We start from the raw sequence: 12,733 nt of genomic DNA, 5'->3' as shown, positions 1-12,733 counted from the left end.
GGAGAGAAGAACCATTGCTGCACACAGGTGAACCGCATAGGGGCCAGGGTGGAAGCCGCAGGATTGGAGAAGACCCCCCCGGGTAATGGCACAGTGGCGCAGGAAAGTTACCGTTAATGGGGAAGAAACAAAGCAGCTTTGTCGAGGAATGTGTGGGAGCTGATTGCCCAGTGTCTCCACAGTTTCCTGGAGATCTGAGGGAGATTACCGCGAAGTGAGGGAGGGTATTAACAGCCTGCTCCGCCGCTCAAACTAGGCATGAAGTGGGAGACAAGCCTGCTTTCTGCAACCCTCCTGCCCCCAACAACTTCCCAAATCAGATCCACTTACCAGGGGCCTCCTCTCCTGTTTGCGCTTTGTCAAGATCCGACTGCTGTGACTGGCGAGGCTCCTCCGGGGTAGAAAAGAACTCCTGACTGCATGTGTCTCTGGCCTCCGAGTCATCCTCTGCCTCTGGTTCCCCCTCCCTCTCTTCATCCCCCTCCTCCTGGCTCAGTCCACTCTCGACTGGCACATGAGCCAACGAAGTATCCACAGCAGACTTTGCAGTGGAGGTGGGGTTACCACCGAGTATTGTGTCCAGCTCTTTGTAGAACCAGCAGCTCGTGGACGCAGTACCAGAGCTGCGGTTTGCTTCCCGCCCCCTGTGGTAGGCATTCCGCAGTTCCTTCACTTTGACCCTGCACTGCAATGTGTCCCGGTCATGGCCCTTTCCTATCATGCATCTAGAAATCTGTCCAGAGGTATCATAATTCTGACGGCTGGAGCGCAGCTGTGACTGCACTGCCTCTACTCCCCAAATGCCGATGAGGTCCAGCAGCTCGGCATTGTTCCAAGCGGGGGATTGCATGGAGCAGGCATGGCCACCTGGAAAGACGCGCTGAGACCACTGCATGCCTCACCAAGCAAACAGGAAGGGGAGTTTCAAATTTGCAAAGGAATGTATGGGGTGGGGCTGACGGTTGGTCACCTGAGAGCAGGGCAGTAGAGTTCAAACCAATGGCCAGAGAGGTGAGAACAGGCATTGTGGGACACCCTTCTGATTTCAGAGATATCCTTTCAAGTGTTAATAAGTGCAAGACAGTTTTAAGATTGCTGATTGAAAGACTAAAATAATAGCTCCTAGATGTGTGAATTACCCTATTCATTTCAGTGGGGTGGGTAACTGAAATTTTAGTATGACCATTGTAATGGCAACTTTATCTCATTGTTGTGCATTTTAATAGAAGCAACTAAGGTGCTAAGGTTTGATTTGTGTGAGGTGGTTTTCCATGGGGGAAAGGCTGCAAGATTTAAAGATGCAAATAGCTGAATGATTTTTCCAAAAGTTTGATATTTATTTTCATCTTCAACATAAAAGGGGACTCTGGGGGGAGAGCAGACATAGGAGGAATGGAGATATCTAGAGGCAGGGGCTCTAAGTTCCATCTGTCCTAGCCTATCCTTGCAGTTCAACTATCTTCACCACCTGTCTAAACATTGCTGGCATACTTTTCGTCTAATGTTTCATTAAATTGAGGGAATCTAACTAGAGGAAATGAAAACATTTAGGGATAGAATCCATATAAGAAGTGTTTCACACCTTTGGGAAGGGAAGTGGAGAGGAAAGTGTTCCTGAAAATGAACCAATTCCTTTTATTCTCCCTTCAGCTCACTATGACATCAAATATTTGAAGCTTTCCATGCATTCCCTATCACTGACAAATATATGTCCAGTGGGGAGCAGGAGATGTGATTTTTCTCATGTATTTATGTGGTTTTTCTTTTTTTTACAGTTTCTTTTGAGTTAAACTGGGACAGAATGGGTAAATTTAATCTAAAAGGGCTGGGTTGAGCAGTGTTAGGGTAAATCACTTGAACTGAACTGGTGTGTGAATTGGCCTGAATCTTTAATGGAGTAATTAAATTTGTGGCCTGAATCAAAAGGATGCAAACTCTTTTAGCAGGGAGCAACAAAAGAGCTAAACAATACCAACTGATTTGGTTGGAGCTACTCAGAAGGGATTTGGAGCTATATAAACACAGAAGTTAAGGGATCTTTTCCAGGAAACAGACATATGTCCTTCTCTCATATTTTGCAGGGGCTGCTGCCTGCTACAGATACAGAAATCTAGATGGAATTTCAAAGATAAGAGATGGTAAGTTCTTAATTAAGTATATCAGTACTGCTTATATTATAACTAAGGGCTTGTCTACACTGTACTAACTAGTTTGCCCTGACTTCAGCCATCATTGGCCCACCATGGGTTGTAGCTGCACCAGAGTCTCTGATCTGGTTTGAGTAATGCATTTTCTGTAGAACCCGTTTCTGTCTTGCATGATGACTGTATTGGCCTTTGGCTTTGTAAGTAGCATAAAATATATTCTGTATGTAAGTGTCCAGCTTTTCAAGGGAGTTTGCCATTGTGCTAATTGAGGACCCTATCAATGCATATTCTTGTTAGAGTTGACAAACTGGAGAGTATCTGAATAGCAGTCTAGTACTTAATGCATCTCCTTGTTTTTTAAATTCAAGACAAAGAGTGTCTTGTCAGGGCTTGGAAAATACATTCATCTGGTGACTAAGTGACAAATCTACAAGGCAGGTACAGAGATTGTCCTGTTAAGTTCTGCAGAGTTAAAGATTATTTTGTATGTTTCTAACTCCAATGTAAATTAAGAGAACCTCCAAAATGTAAACTGATGCAGGCTCAATGCAGTGTCATTTTATTGAGTTGGCAGATGCACAGATTCGTTGCTTTTAGCTTTGCCAAGGAGCATCAGAGTCAAGTTAACATGGTTCTGGTCACTTTTGACTGCTGCTATTCAGAACCCTGTGAGCAGCAATGAAACTGAAGATGTCAAATGTATATTGCTTCTGCTTGGGAGAGCTCTGAGCAGCAACAGAGTTAATCAGAGGAGAGAAAGCTCCAAGGGTAGGGGCAAAATAGTTGAGATCCTCTCCCTTTTAGGAGGCATCTCCTTCCTCCCAACAGTTTGGGAGTGAGACTTCAGATTTAAGGCTTGTTCTGAACCCAAAAGTTGCACTGGTGGAACTAAAGGTGTGGTGATGTGCCGATCTTGTTAAACCGGTGCAACTTTGTATGTAGAACAGCGCTAAGACACCTATTAACCAGAGATAGATATGAAAGGTGGAGTCCCCAAAAGAGATCACTCTAATAAGTTTGAAAACCACTGTTTCATTTGTGGACCCCTTTGGAAATCTTAGATATAGTCTGTGGACCCCAGGTTGAAAGCCACTGCTCTAATAGAAATCCCATCATCACCCTCCAAAAGATGGGATGGGTGTGGGTTTCTCACCAGGAAATTGCCGCTGGCCTTGCTGGGGATGGTGATGGGAATCTGCCTTTACCTTATGTATTTACCTCTGCCTAGAAGCCCTAGTCCTCAAAAACTAGCTTGTAACTCTTTGTGCAGTGCTGGCTGGGGTATAAACTGAGGCATCCATTGAAAATTTTAGGCTGCATGAGGGAGGCTTATGCTGACTGTGTAGTTGGTTGATGAGACTGCTGAAAGGAGTCTGAGACAGCATTATAAATGTTTGCTTGGCAGCAAAGAATAGAAGGTAAAACTGCTTGAGTGAAAACAGGGTTATAACTGAATCAAATACTGAAAATGGGTCAGTGAGGCTGAAATGTCTCCGGACTCGTCTGTATTCAAAGTATGTGGGGGGGAGGGGGGATTTTTGTTGTTGTTTTATTTTTAATTTGAAGGCGATCCTTTTCACCTTTTTTTATTAAGTTTATTTGTGCCCTTTTTATCTATTTATTTTACCATCGTGCCTGGGAGCCTTAGTGATGGAGCAGGACCATATTGTGCTATGTATAGCCTTGGCAGAATCCGGGACTTTTATCTCAACTGTTAATATTGCATTTTTCACTTTTAAGAATTTTTTTTTAACTATTTTTAGTTTTACAGTTGCTGTAAATTTTTTTTTTGGGGGGGGGGGCGCGGTATGGATAGGGCAACACCAACAGCGGGGCTGCAGGGGGCTACCAGTGCCAATAGCAGGGGCCCAAGACACTGAGGCGCAAGGTGCCGGGCAGTAAGTGGTCATGGCCTGGCAGAGACCCTCCCCCCCACCCCCCGGTCAGGACTGCCAGAAGGGAGGATGAGCACGTGGCCATGGGGTGTTTCTGAACAGTTCCTGCCTGTGGACTGAGCCATTCAGCCACTGCACTGGGTGGTCTCCACCATGGCCGGAGGGAGGTTCATTGCTGTTGTCCTCCTCTTCCTCACAGCCCTGGCCAGGGGTCTCTGGTCTGCCTCGCTAGGACTGGAATCTTCCTTTCCCTCACCCCTACCTTGTGTCTGCAGGCAGTGGTGGATTAGCCATGGGCCAATGGAGCCCGTGCCCAAGAGCACCAGCAAAATGGGTGCCCCCGCGTTGGCTTGCCCTGCTCTGTCCGCCCGGCGCTCCTGCCGGGGAGTGGGGGAAGCCCCCATAGCCCAACCCCACTCCTCCCCTGCAGGAGCACCGGGGGGAATGCAGGGGGAAGGGATAGGGAAGGGCCCCACTTGTTCTGGCCCAGGGACCCACAAACCCCTACTTCGCCTCTGCCTGCAGGGATCTGTTATCCCGGGCCCTGCCGCAGTTCCAGGAGTTCTCTGCAGCTCTGCTATCACAGATCCACTCCCTTACTCTTGTTACAGCAGGGCTGCAGAGGCTGGCATCATGGGCCAATCATCCTGAATGAGAGATGAGGTTGGGTGAGGAAGGGTCTTAAAGTTCCTTGGAAGTGAGAACACGTAGCTGACGTTTTATATGATGGAGAAAGGGAAGCCAAGGGAGGGATATGAAGGTCACTTTCCAGTGCATGTAGAAGTCACTGGCTAAGAGTTTTTAACTAGGCACTTAGTTCCTAAAAGTGCACACTAGGAAACTGAATAGCAAGAAGTCAAAAGGGTAAATCTTGCAGAGGGCTGACTTTCAAGCTGGGCCAGTCTTGCTTGTGTTGTTTGGCACCAACAGTGAATTACTCCCACAATTTTGCTCCTTCCTGAATGAATACTAGGCGCAGTTAATTGTGGATGTAAAATTTTGCCTGTAAAAACTGGAGGACTGGCTTGAAAATCACACCCAGAAAACCAAGAAATAAAAAAATTAAAGTGAACTTGATCACCTTGCACATAAATGATGTTTTCTGTTCTTAACCATATAGCTTTATTTCTCATTTTAGTAAATAAATCTAATTGACCGCAGATAGCATGCAGCCTGCCTGAATTAATGTTGCTGTTAGAACCTGTAGCCTAATTCCATTGACTTCAGTAGACTTTGACCTGGGATATGGTTTTTAACACTTTCTGCACTTCCTTATGTCCTGTGATTTGTTTCAAATGTGCAATTTTTTGAACTTAATTATAATTGAAGTGCTAATGACAACTGTAGTTAAGGCTGAGGTGAGAGTTTCCATTCTATATCTTTTCAGGGGGGAGGGATAGCTCAGTGGTTTGAGCACTGGCCTGCTAAACCCGGGGTTGTGTGTTCAACCCTTGAGGGGGGCCATTTAGAGATCTGGGGCAAAAATCTGTTTGGGGATTGGACCTGCTTTGAGCAGGGGGTTGGATTAGATGACCTCCTGAGGTCCCTTCCAACCCTGATATTCTATGATAACTTTCTAAATTTTTGACCTTTCGGGGAAGCAAAAGAGGGCCTACAGTTAGGCTTCTAAATAAATGATCTGATGCTTTCATTTTCTTGGGGGGAGGCAATGAGAGGTGGTGGGTGCTTAATGCTCTTGAAAATCAGGTATCTTATTTAGATGCTTCAGTATGGGGGTAGGAACCTAAATCTAGGCTCCATGGCTACACTACATCTTAAGTTGTCATAGTTATGTCACTCATGGGTGTGAATTAGCCACCCTCCTGAGCAACGTAACTTATGCCAACTTAAGTGTTGGTATGGTCAACGCTATGTCGGTGGGAGAACTTCTCACGCCGACATAGCTACTGCCGCTTGCTGGGGCTGGAGTAGTTAAGCCGACAGGAGACCTCTCTCCCATCGACTTAGCGCGGCTACACTAGAGAGCTTACAGTGGTGCAGCTGTGCCGCTCGCTGTAAGCCATAGCCTTTTACACCATTTTTTGAAAATCTTGCCTATACAAGTCTAACTTCAAACTTTCTCAGACCTATCTAAATCGTAATGTGTATAGGCCTCTGTGTTAAAGTATGTGGGTTTTTGTTTAAAATGTTTGAGGTTTTTTTCTTTTAAATGTCAATGTAGAAATCTTTGAATATCATTGCTGCCTCTCCAGATTGAAAATGACTGACAGAGTGAGAGAGAAACTGAGATAGTGAGTTTACCAAGTGAACTGTGCTCAGCAACCGTGTCTAAGGAACTCTGACTTCAAAAAACTATGAAGTCAGGAAGAGGTTAGCTAGCCCTTGTTAGACTAAAGCCTTTTATCCTGCTTAATGAAGGGAAGCAACATCATAAAGCTAATCTGTAGGCTGGAACTGTCAGTACCATTACTAATTGTTTTTGTAAAAGCAAGGCTGAGTGAACCATGAAGAGTAAGCTAATAACCTGCTTTGTTTCCCATACAGGTTTTCTCAGGTTTTGGAAGTAATAGAGTACTTGGTCACTAACTCCTCACCTGAAGGACGGTTGTATGCTTAAACTTGGAAAGCTCTACGTTGAGGTTCTTCAGCTCTCTTAATTCCCAGATTCTCTTTCCCAGAAGAAATGGACCCTGGTTGTGAGAGGCATCCAAATCAATAATGTGACAACGATAACATTGAAAGTCTGCTGGAGAAGAATCGCTAATTCTTATCAGAAGTGGTTTTTTTGTTGTTGGTTTTTTTTATCTCTTATAAAACAGACCAGAGCACCTCAAAACCTGCAAACAAAATGCCAGCTAAGACACCCATCTACCTGAAAGCTGCCAATAATAAGAAAGGGAAGAAATTCAAATTAAGGGATATTTTGTCTCCTGATATGATCAGTCCACCACTTGGTGACTTTCGCCACACCATACACATTGGGAAAGAGGGACAACATGATGTTTTTGGGGACATCTCATTTCTGCAAGGAAATTATGAGCTGTTGCCTGGGAATGAGGGAACACCAAGAGTTGGTCAGTTTGGTGGACATAATGAGTTCTTAAGGGCAAACAGCACCTGTGACTCCATGTTTACAGAAACTCCTTCACCCGTGCTCAAAAATGCCATCTCACTTCCTGCCATTGGTGGTTCTCAAGCCCTTGTGTTGCCCTTATTGTCACCAGTGACATTTAATTCAAAGCGGGACTCCTTTGGGCCATCAAAGAATGCAAGGCTTAGCTGTGAGCCAGTAATGGAAGAAAAATTGCAGGAGAAAAGCAAACAGTTGGAGAATGGGGAAATGTACAAAGATGACATCCTATGGGAGCCGAATGGTTCTGGGTCGCATTATATTAATGGCAGAGAGAGTCATTCATCCAGCCTTTCTGAACAATGCACTGATTGGCAAACAGTTGACTTACTTGATGACAGTCATCTCTCATGTGAACTAACTAAGGCAGAGACTAAGTCAGAAGAATCCCTTTCAGATCTTGCAGGCTCGCTTCTTTCATTGCAGCTTGACCTGGGACCCTCACTTCTGGATGAGGTCCTCAATGTAATGGACAAAAATAAATCCTAGGACTGTTGTACTTTTTTGCCTCTTTGTAAATGATACATTTAAAAAAAAAACCTGAAGAATATATATATTAAAAGATCAGCTGTATTTGCAGTTGTTTGGGTTTTCTAAAAATCTTTAAAAATATTTTTTTATGTTTTTCATGGGGTTTTTTTTAGTATGGTAAACATCTCGTAGCAAGAGGATACATTTTAATAAAAGTTTTCAGCAACCATACAATTGTCTTTCAAATACCAGTATTAGTTATCAAAAAATTAAGAAATGTTGTTTGGGGATAATAATACTACTTGTGACCATTAGCTTAACTGATCTTCAGTGGCTTTTGAGTAATCAATCTGTAAGCATCAGACTAGAGATTTATGAGGTGAAGAATAAATATTAATTATTTCAACATTGCTTTACATCTAAGATTCTTTCTAGAATCTTAAATTGTTTAAATTAGTACTATTTCTTTTAGCTGCACTGTAACTAGTTTTTCAGTGTTAAACAATTGTTCTGTGTTCAAATATGAACAACTTGGGGTTATTCAATTTAAATATGGGTCAGAGCCTCAGGTGCTAAGGATCTGGCCCTATATCTATAGATCAGATCATAGACCATATGTTGTAAACACAGGTAACATAAGCAAAATATTACTGTATTTAAATTATTTTAAAAGTTAAAATATATATTTTTGTGCTTATTTAGCTTTTTTTTTTTTTTTTTTTTACTGCAGAGTCTACATTTACGGATAGAGTATCATCAAAGTAGTTGCTTGACTTCATTGGCGGTCCTCTGTAAACTGTATTTTTGAGTGTTTGAAAAAATATGTATTGATAACTTGGCTTTTTCCTTCATTTACTACCAGAAATGCTTAAACTTGCAACTGATTGTCACCTTTTAAAGAAGGCACTGATTATTCACCATGTGTAAAGAGACTGTGCTGCAATGTGATGTTTTGGGAAATGTGGATCCTTAACTACACTACATACATAAATTGCATAGATACTCTGAGCAATACAATAAAGAATAAATGTTTGAATTCCCCTGTCTCTTTGTGATTAAATACATAGCTCTCACATGAAATATTGGGCCTGATTTAGGCTTGTCAGTTTTGGATGGGTGTATTCCTGGAGATTTCATCACATGACATCTCTAATTAAAGATTAATCTTTAATTCCTGGAGACTCCAGGACAATCCTGGAGGATTGGCAACCTGAGGGCTGATTGTCCACTGCATGCAGCAACATTAGTGGAAAATGAGTCATGCAGGAGACAGTCAGCCCCATTATCTTAATTAAATGTTAGTCTCTCCAAAGTTAAAAGTAGATAGAAGTTTTACTAAAAGGTCAAGTCTTTCTAAGCTAATTAAAAGAAAACTAATGCAGATGAAAAGAGTTTTTAATTGCAGCTGAGGGGTGAGGTTCTATTCTCCACCCAGCTCCCTTTGTACTGGATAAAAGGGCCAGAGTAGTATAAAGACACCTTAAACGCCCATATTCAGATGGGGAGGATTCCTCCAGTACAGACACAGCCATAAAGTTTCCTTTTGAGGACTTCATAGCAAGCTCCAGCCCCCCTGTAGGGGTTTGAGTTTGGGGGAGGAAGGGTATGTCAGGTGGGATTGAAGTGTATGGTGCTGCACGGATTCTGGTTGCTGTAAGAGTGTGTGTGTGTGTGTGAGAGAGAGAGAGAATTGTGGCAGGGAGAAAGCACAGAAACCAAAATTTTGCAAATGAAACTTGATAATTTTGGATAAAGAAATGGTTCCTCTTCAAAACCTACAGAACCAAAATAACTTTCTGGGGTTTTTTTGTGGGTGGGGGTTGGTGGATTAAACTAGCTCTAATTGCTACTGCGTGGAATCAAACCCTTTTGCCTAGACCGATTGTTGGACTTCAATTAGGCCCAACCCAACTCCCAGTTGGATAAAGGACTCCATGAGCCTATTCAGGGCCCATTATGGAGGGGCATTCTTCCCTAACTGACGGAGGGAAAATCTTCAAAAGGACTACAGTTCAAGAATGAGATTGGGCTATTCTCTTCCCTATTGGACTGTTTCTGAAAATTAGCCTGAGGAGCCATTGAGGCTGGCCGCCTTTGGCTCCCTTAGCACTGATGATGGACTGAATTCTGAGGATTTTCTTTTAAAACCATGTTTTTCCTTTTGCGCAAACTTTGAGATTCAACAGGAGTTGCCCCGCGAGGACTGAGTAAAATGGAGAGTCTGATCATCTCCTGCAGAACAAACTGGGAACAGGAGCTCTGCGGCTGTGGTATGGGGAACTTTGTGGGACTATTTGGGGAGAATGCATGTACCATCTCCCATACTTTGGAGGCTTACAGAGATTCCTGGTGGAGTTGGGATTATGATGAGGTGCTTACCCCAGGCAGCCTGAGTAGAGGGAAAGAGCCAATTAACCCTGTGATAGGCTCCATGTGGGGGAGAGTCAGGGCTAATATGCTTTTAATTGATGAAGAAGCACAGCTGGGTGAGGGGAAGGCTTGCAGTCACTCTGAGTTTAGAGAAGAAACGAGGGGGAGCATAGAGGCTCTGGGATCCTGGCCATAGGTGCTGACTCCATGGGTGCTCCAGGGCTCAGCCGATTAGCTCCTCCCCCTCCCCCCCAGTGCCTCCTGCCCACCACAATCAGCTGTTCAGGGGCATGCAGGAGATGCTGGGGGGAGGGTGCAAAGTTGAGAGCAGGGTAGAACGAGGTGGGGTGGGTGCAGGAAGAGGCAGGGTGGGGCTTTGGGGAAGGGATGGAGTGGGGGCGGGGGTGGGGGTGGAGCATCCCCCACGAAATGACAAAAGTCAGTGTCTGTGATCCTGGCTCTGAGGTAAGGGCATACACCTCGAAGAGGGTGGAGAAGGATTCCAATCAAGACAAAGTAGGAAGTAGCCCAGAGAAACTGCAGCAAGGTTTGAGAAAGTGCAGATCTTCACTGCTTCCTGAATGATCCCTGGGCTGGAACATGGGTTCCCCTACCCGCCAGTGGGGAAATGGTACAGGCTGGGTAGTGGAACAGAAGATTGGCTGAGACAGATGGCCTAGTGGGACTTTGATTCCCCAGAAGCAGAGGACTGTAGTGACCTGGCTGGAGGGCTAAGCCACAAAGAGCACCCTGACTCATGCAGAGAGAGAAAGAGGCTGTGGTTCACATGAATTAGTGACAGAAGAGGGGATTAGACCTGGAAGGAGCTAGTCCCCACAGGCAGTTAGAAGGCAGTGCCCCAGGGAGGAGTGAATCCCATCACAGGAAGGATGGGGGGGAAATATGCAGCCAATGGTTCGGTAGTAGATGAGATCCCCATATGAAGGAAGGGAGGGTCTGCTGGCATGATCACACCGAGGAAAAACCTTTCCTCTAATGGGCATAAAGGCTAAAATCCTGAACCCATTGACGTTGATGTGAGTTTTACTATAGGCTTCAAAGAGGCCAGGATTTCACATAAACACTGTTATAAGATGCTTCTCTAGAACTGACCTCAGGAATATATATTGTATCTGTCTTCCAGGAAATAGTGATAGAGCCCATGGATGATCCAAATATTTTATCACCCTCAAAAAGTCCATTAAAGATTGCTACTAATTCCAGCCATGCTACAAGTTCAGTTTTAAAAACCGTTCTTTCCTAGTTTCAGAGGGGTAGCCGTGTTAGTCTGTATCAGTAAAAACAACGGGGAGTCCTTGTGGCACTTTAGAGACAAACAAATGTATTTGGACATAAGCTTTTGTGGGCTAAAACCCACTTCATCATATGCATGTTTTTCTTTCCTACACTCCCACCCCCTAAATCTGCTACTGAATCTGCCTGTGCTCCTTTAGCTACAGTACTTAAATGCCCCCTTTACTGTAGTAGTTGAGCACCTGATAATCTTTGATGTACTTCTGACAGCACCTGTGTGAAATGAGGCAGTGCTATTATCCCAGTTTGTACAGAGAGAGAACTGAGGCCCAGAAAGGCTACATGACTTGCCCAAGGTCACACAGGACTTGTGCTCTGTTGGAGCAAGGACTTGGTCCCTGAGCTCTCAAGTCCTAGGCTAGTGCCCTAACCACAGGCCATCCTTCTAACCCCATCATCATTATTCTGGAAAGTTCTTCCAGGCTACATACTGAGTCTCCCATTTGTAGCCTGGCAGTGTGGGAAGGGGAAAAGGCAATTTATTATACAGAGAAGAGAGACGACAACATCATGGAACCTCTCATGAACTCGGTAGTTCTAATCTTTCCACCTACCAGTTGACTCAGCACTAGTGTGTTTGAAAGCTATGGGGAATATGGAAGAAGGATTTTGAGTTTCTATAACAGACTTGCTCTTTCTCTGTGTAGGGCAGCTTCACACAAAACCAGGATTTGCAACCTTTCCAGAGCTTGCATTTGATCTGAAGTGTGATTTCTTTGTATAAATAAAAATTGTGAGGCAGTTGGATCATGCTCTTTAAGAAAAATCAGCCTCTTATGCTGCTTTTAAGGTAATGTGGTTTTTAGAAAGTTGTTTTTCACTCCAGGTTAAGCTTTCAACTAGTCTTACTACTGACTTAGCCTTTTATGTTTCATGTTCTTTTAATAAATCCCCTGCCCATTTTGCTGAACACTCAACTCATTTTGTTTAAACAGCTATGTACAGTGCTTAATTTGTGCCAGGACTGAATCTCAGCACCTCTAGGCTTGGCAGTTCATAGCCCTGGCACCTTTGGCTGTGTCAGTTATGAAAGTAAAAAATATTGCTTGAGCCCTGGCACCTCTTTCATTACAAATTAGGCACATAGCCAGTGCCTAATCTTAACCATCAGTTCTTTTTATTTGATCTCGTAATTAGACTGCTGAATGAGTGACATGGCCTAGAGACACTGTCGTGGAGTAGACTGATCTAAAGCCGCAACCCTGATTGCAGGCAGAAAGGATGGTGAGGATGGAAATCTCTTCAAATGCACATTTGCAACTGAAGCAGAAGGTAAAGGAAGTTAAGGGGAAAATAAGTTGCATCATGTATAAATGTTACTTTTTTCCAAGTTCCCCCAGCATGAAAGTTTCCCTAATAGCACATGCTGGATCTGTGAATAAGCTTAGGTTTGCCAAGCATACATGTAAGATTTACAGCACATTTAAAAATCAAACTGGATTCAG

The 12,733-nt window shown here is 43.9% G+C and overlaps 1 protein-coding gene and 1 long non-coding RNA gene across 2 annotated transcripts in view; both read left to right on the top strand.

Moving 5' to 3' along the window:
* The window catches only part of CDC42EP3 (CDC42 effector protein 3), a 46,104-nt gene extending 37,464 nt beyond the window's left edge, over positions 1-8,640 (top strand). Inside the window, exons 2-3 of the mRNA XM_034764923.1 lie at positions 2,082-2,138; positions 6,548-8,640. Of these exons, the coding sequence (XP_034620814.1) occupies positions 6,852-7,622 (771 nt within the window). The 5' untranslated portion in view covers positions 2,082-2,138; positions 6,548-6,851 and the 3' untranslated portion in view covers positions 7,623-8,640. The remainder of the gene's footprint in view (positions 1-2,081; positions 2,139-6,547) is intronic.
* LOC117874618 overlaps positions 1-8,643 on the top strand; it is a 126,077-nt gene extending 117,434 nt beyond the window's left edge. The window contains exon 2 of the long non-coding RNA XR_004645038.1: positions 8,335-8,643. This is a non-coding gene — a long non-coding RNA (uncharacterized LOC117874618). The remainder of the gene's footprint in view (positions 1-8,334) is intronic.
* The last annotated feature ends 4,090 nt before the right edge of the window (positions 8,644-12,733 follow it).

Source organism: Trachemys scripta, chromosome 3, assembly GCF_013100865.1.
Source record: "Trachemys scripta elegans isolate TJP31775 chromosome 3, CAS_Tse_1.0, whole genome shotgun sequence".
Classification (NCBI taxonomy): domain Eukaryota; kingdom Metazoa; phylum Chordata; order Testudines; family Emydidae; genus Trachemys; species Trachemys scripta.
Note: the sequence above shows the minus strand (reverse complement) of the source record. Positions and strands in the feature narration are given on the sequence as shown.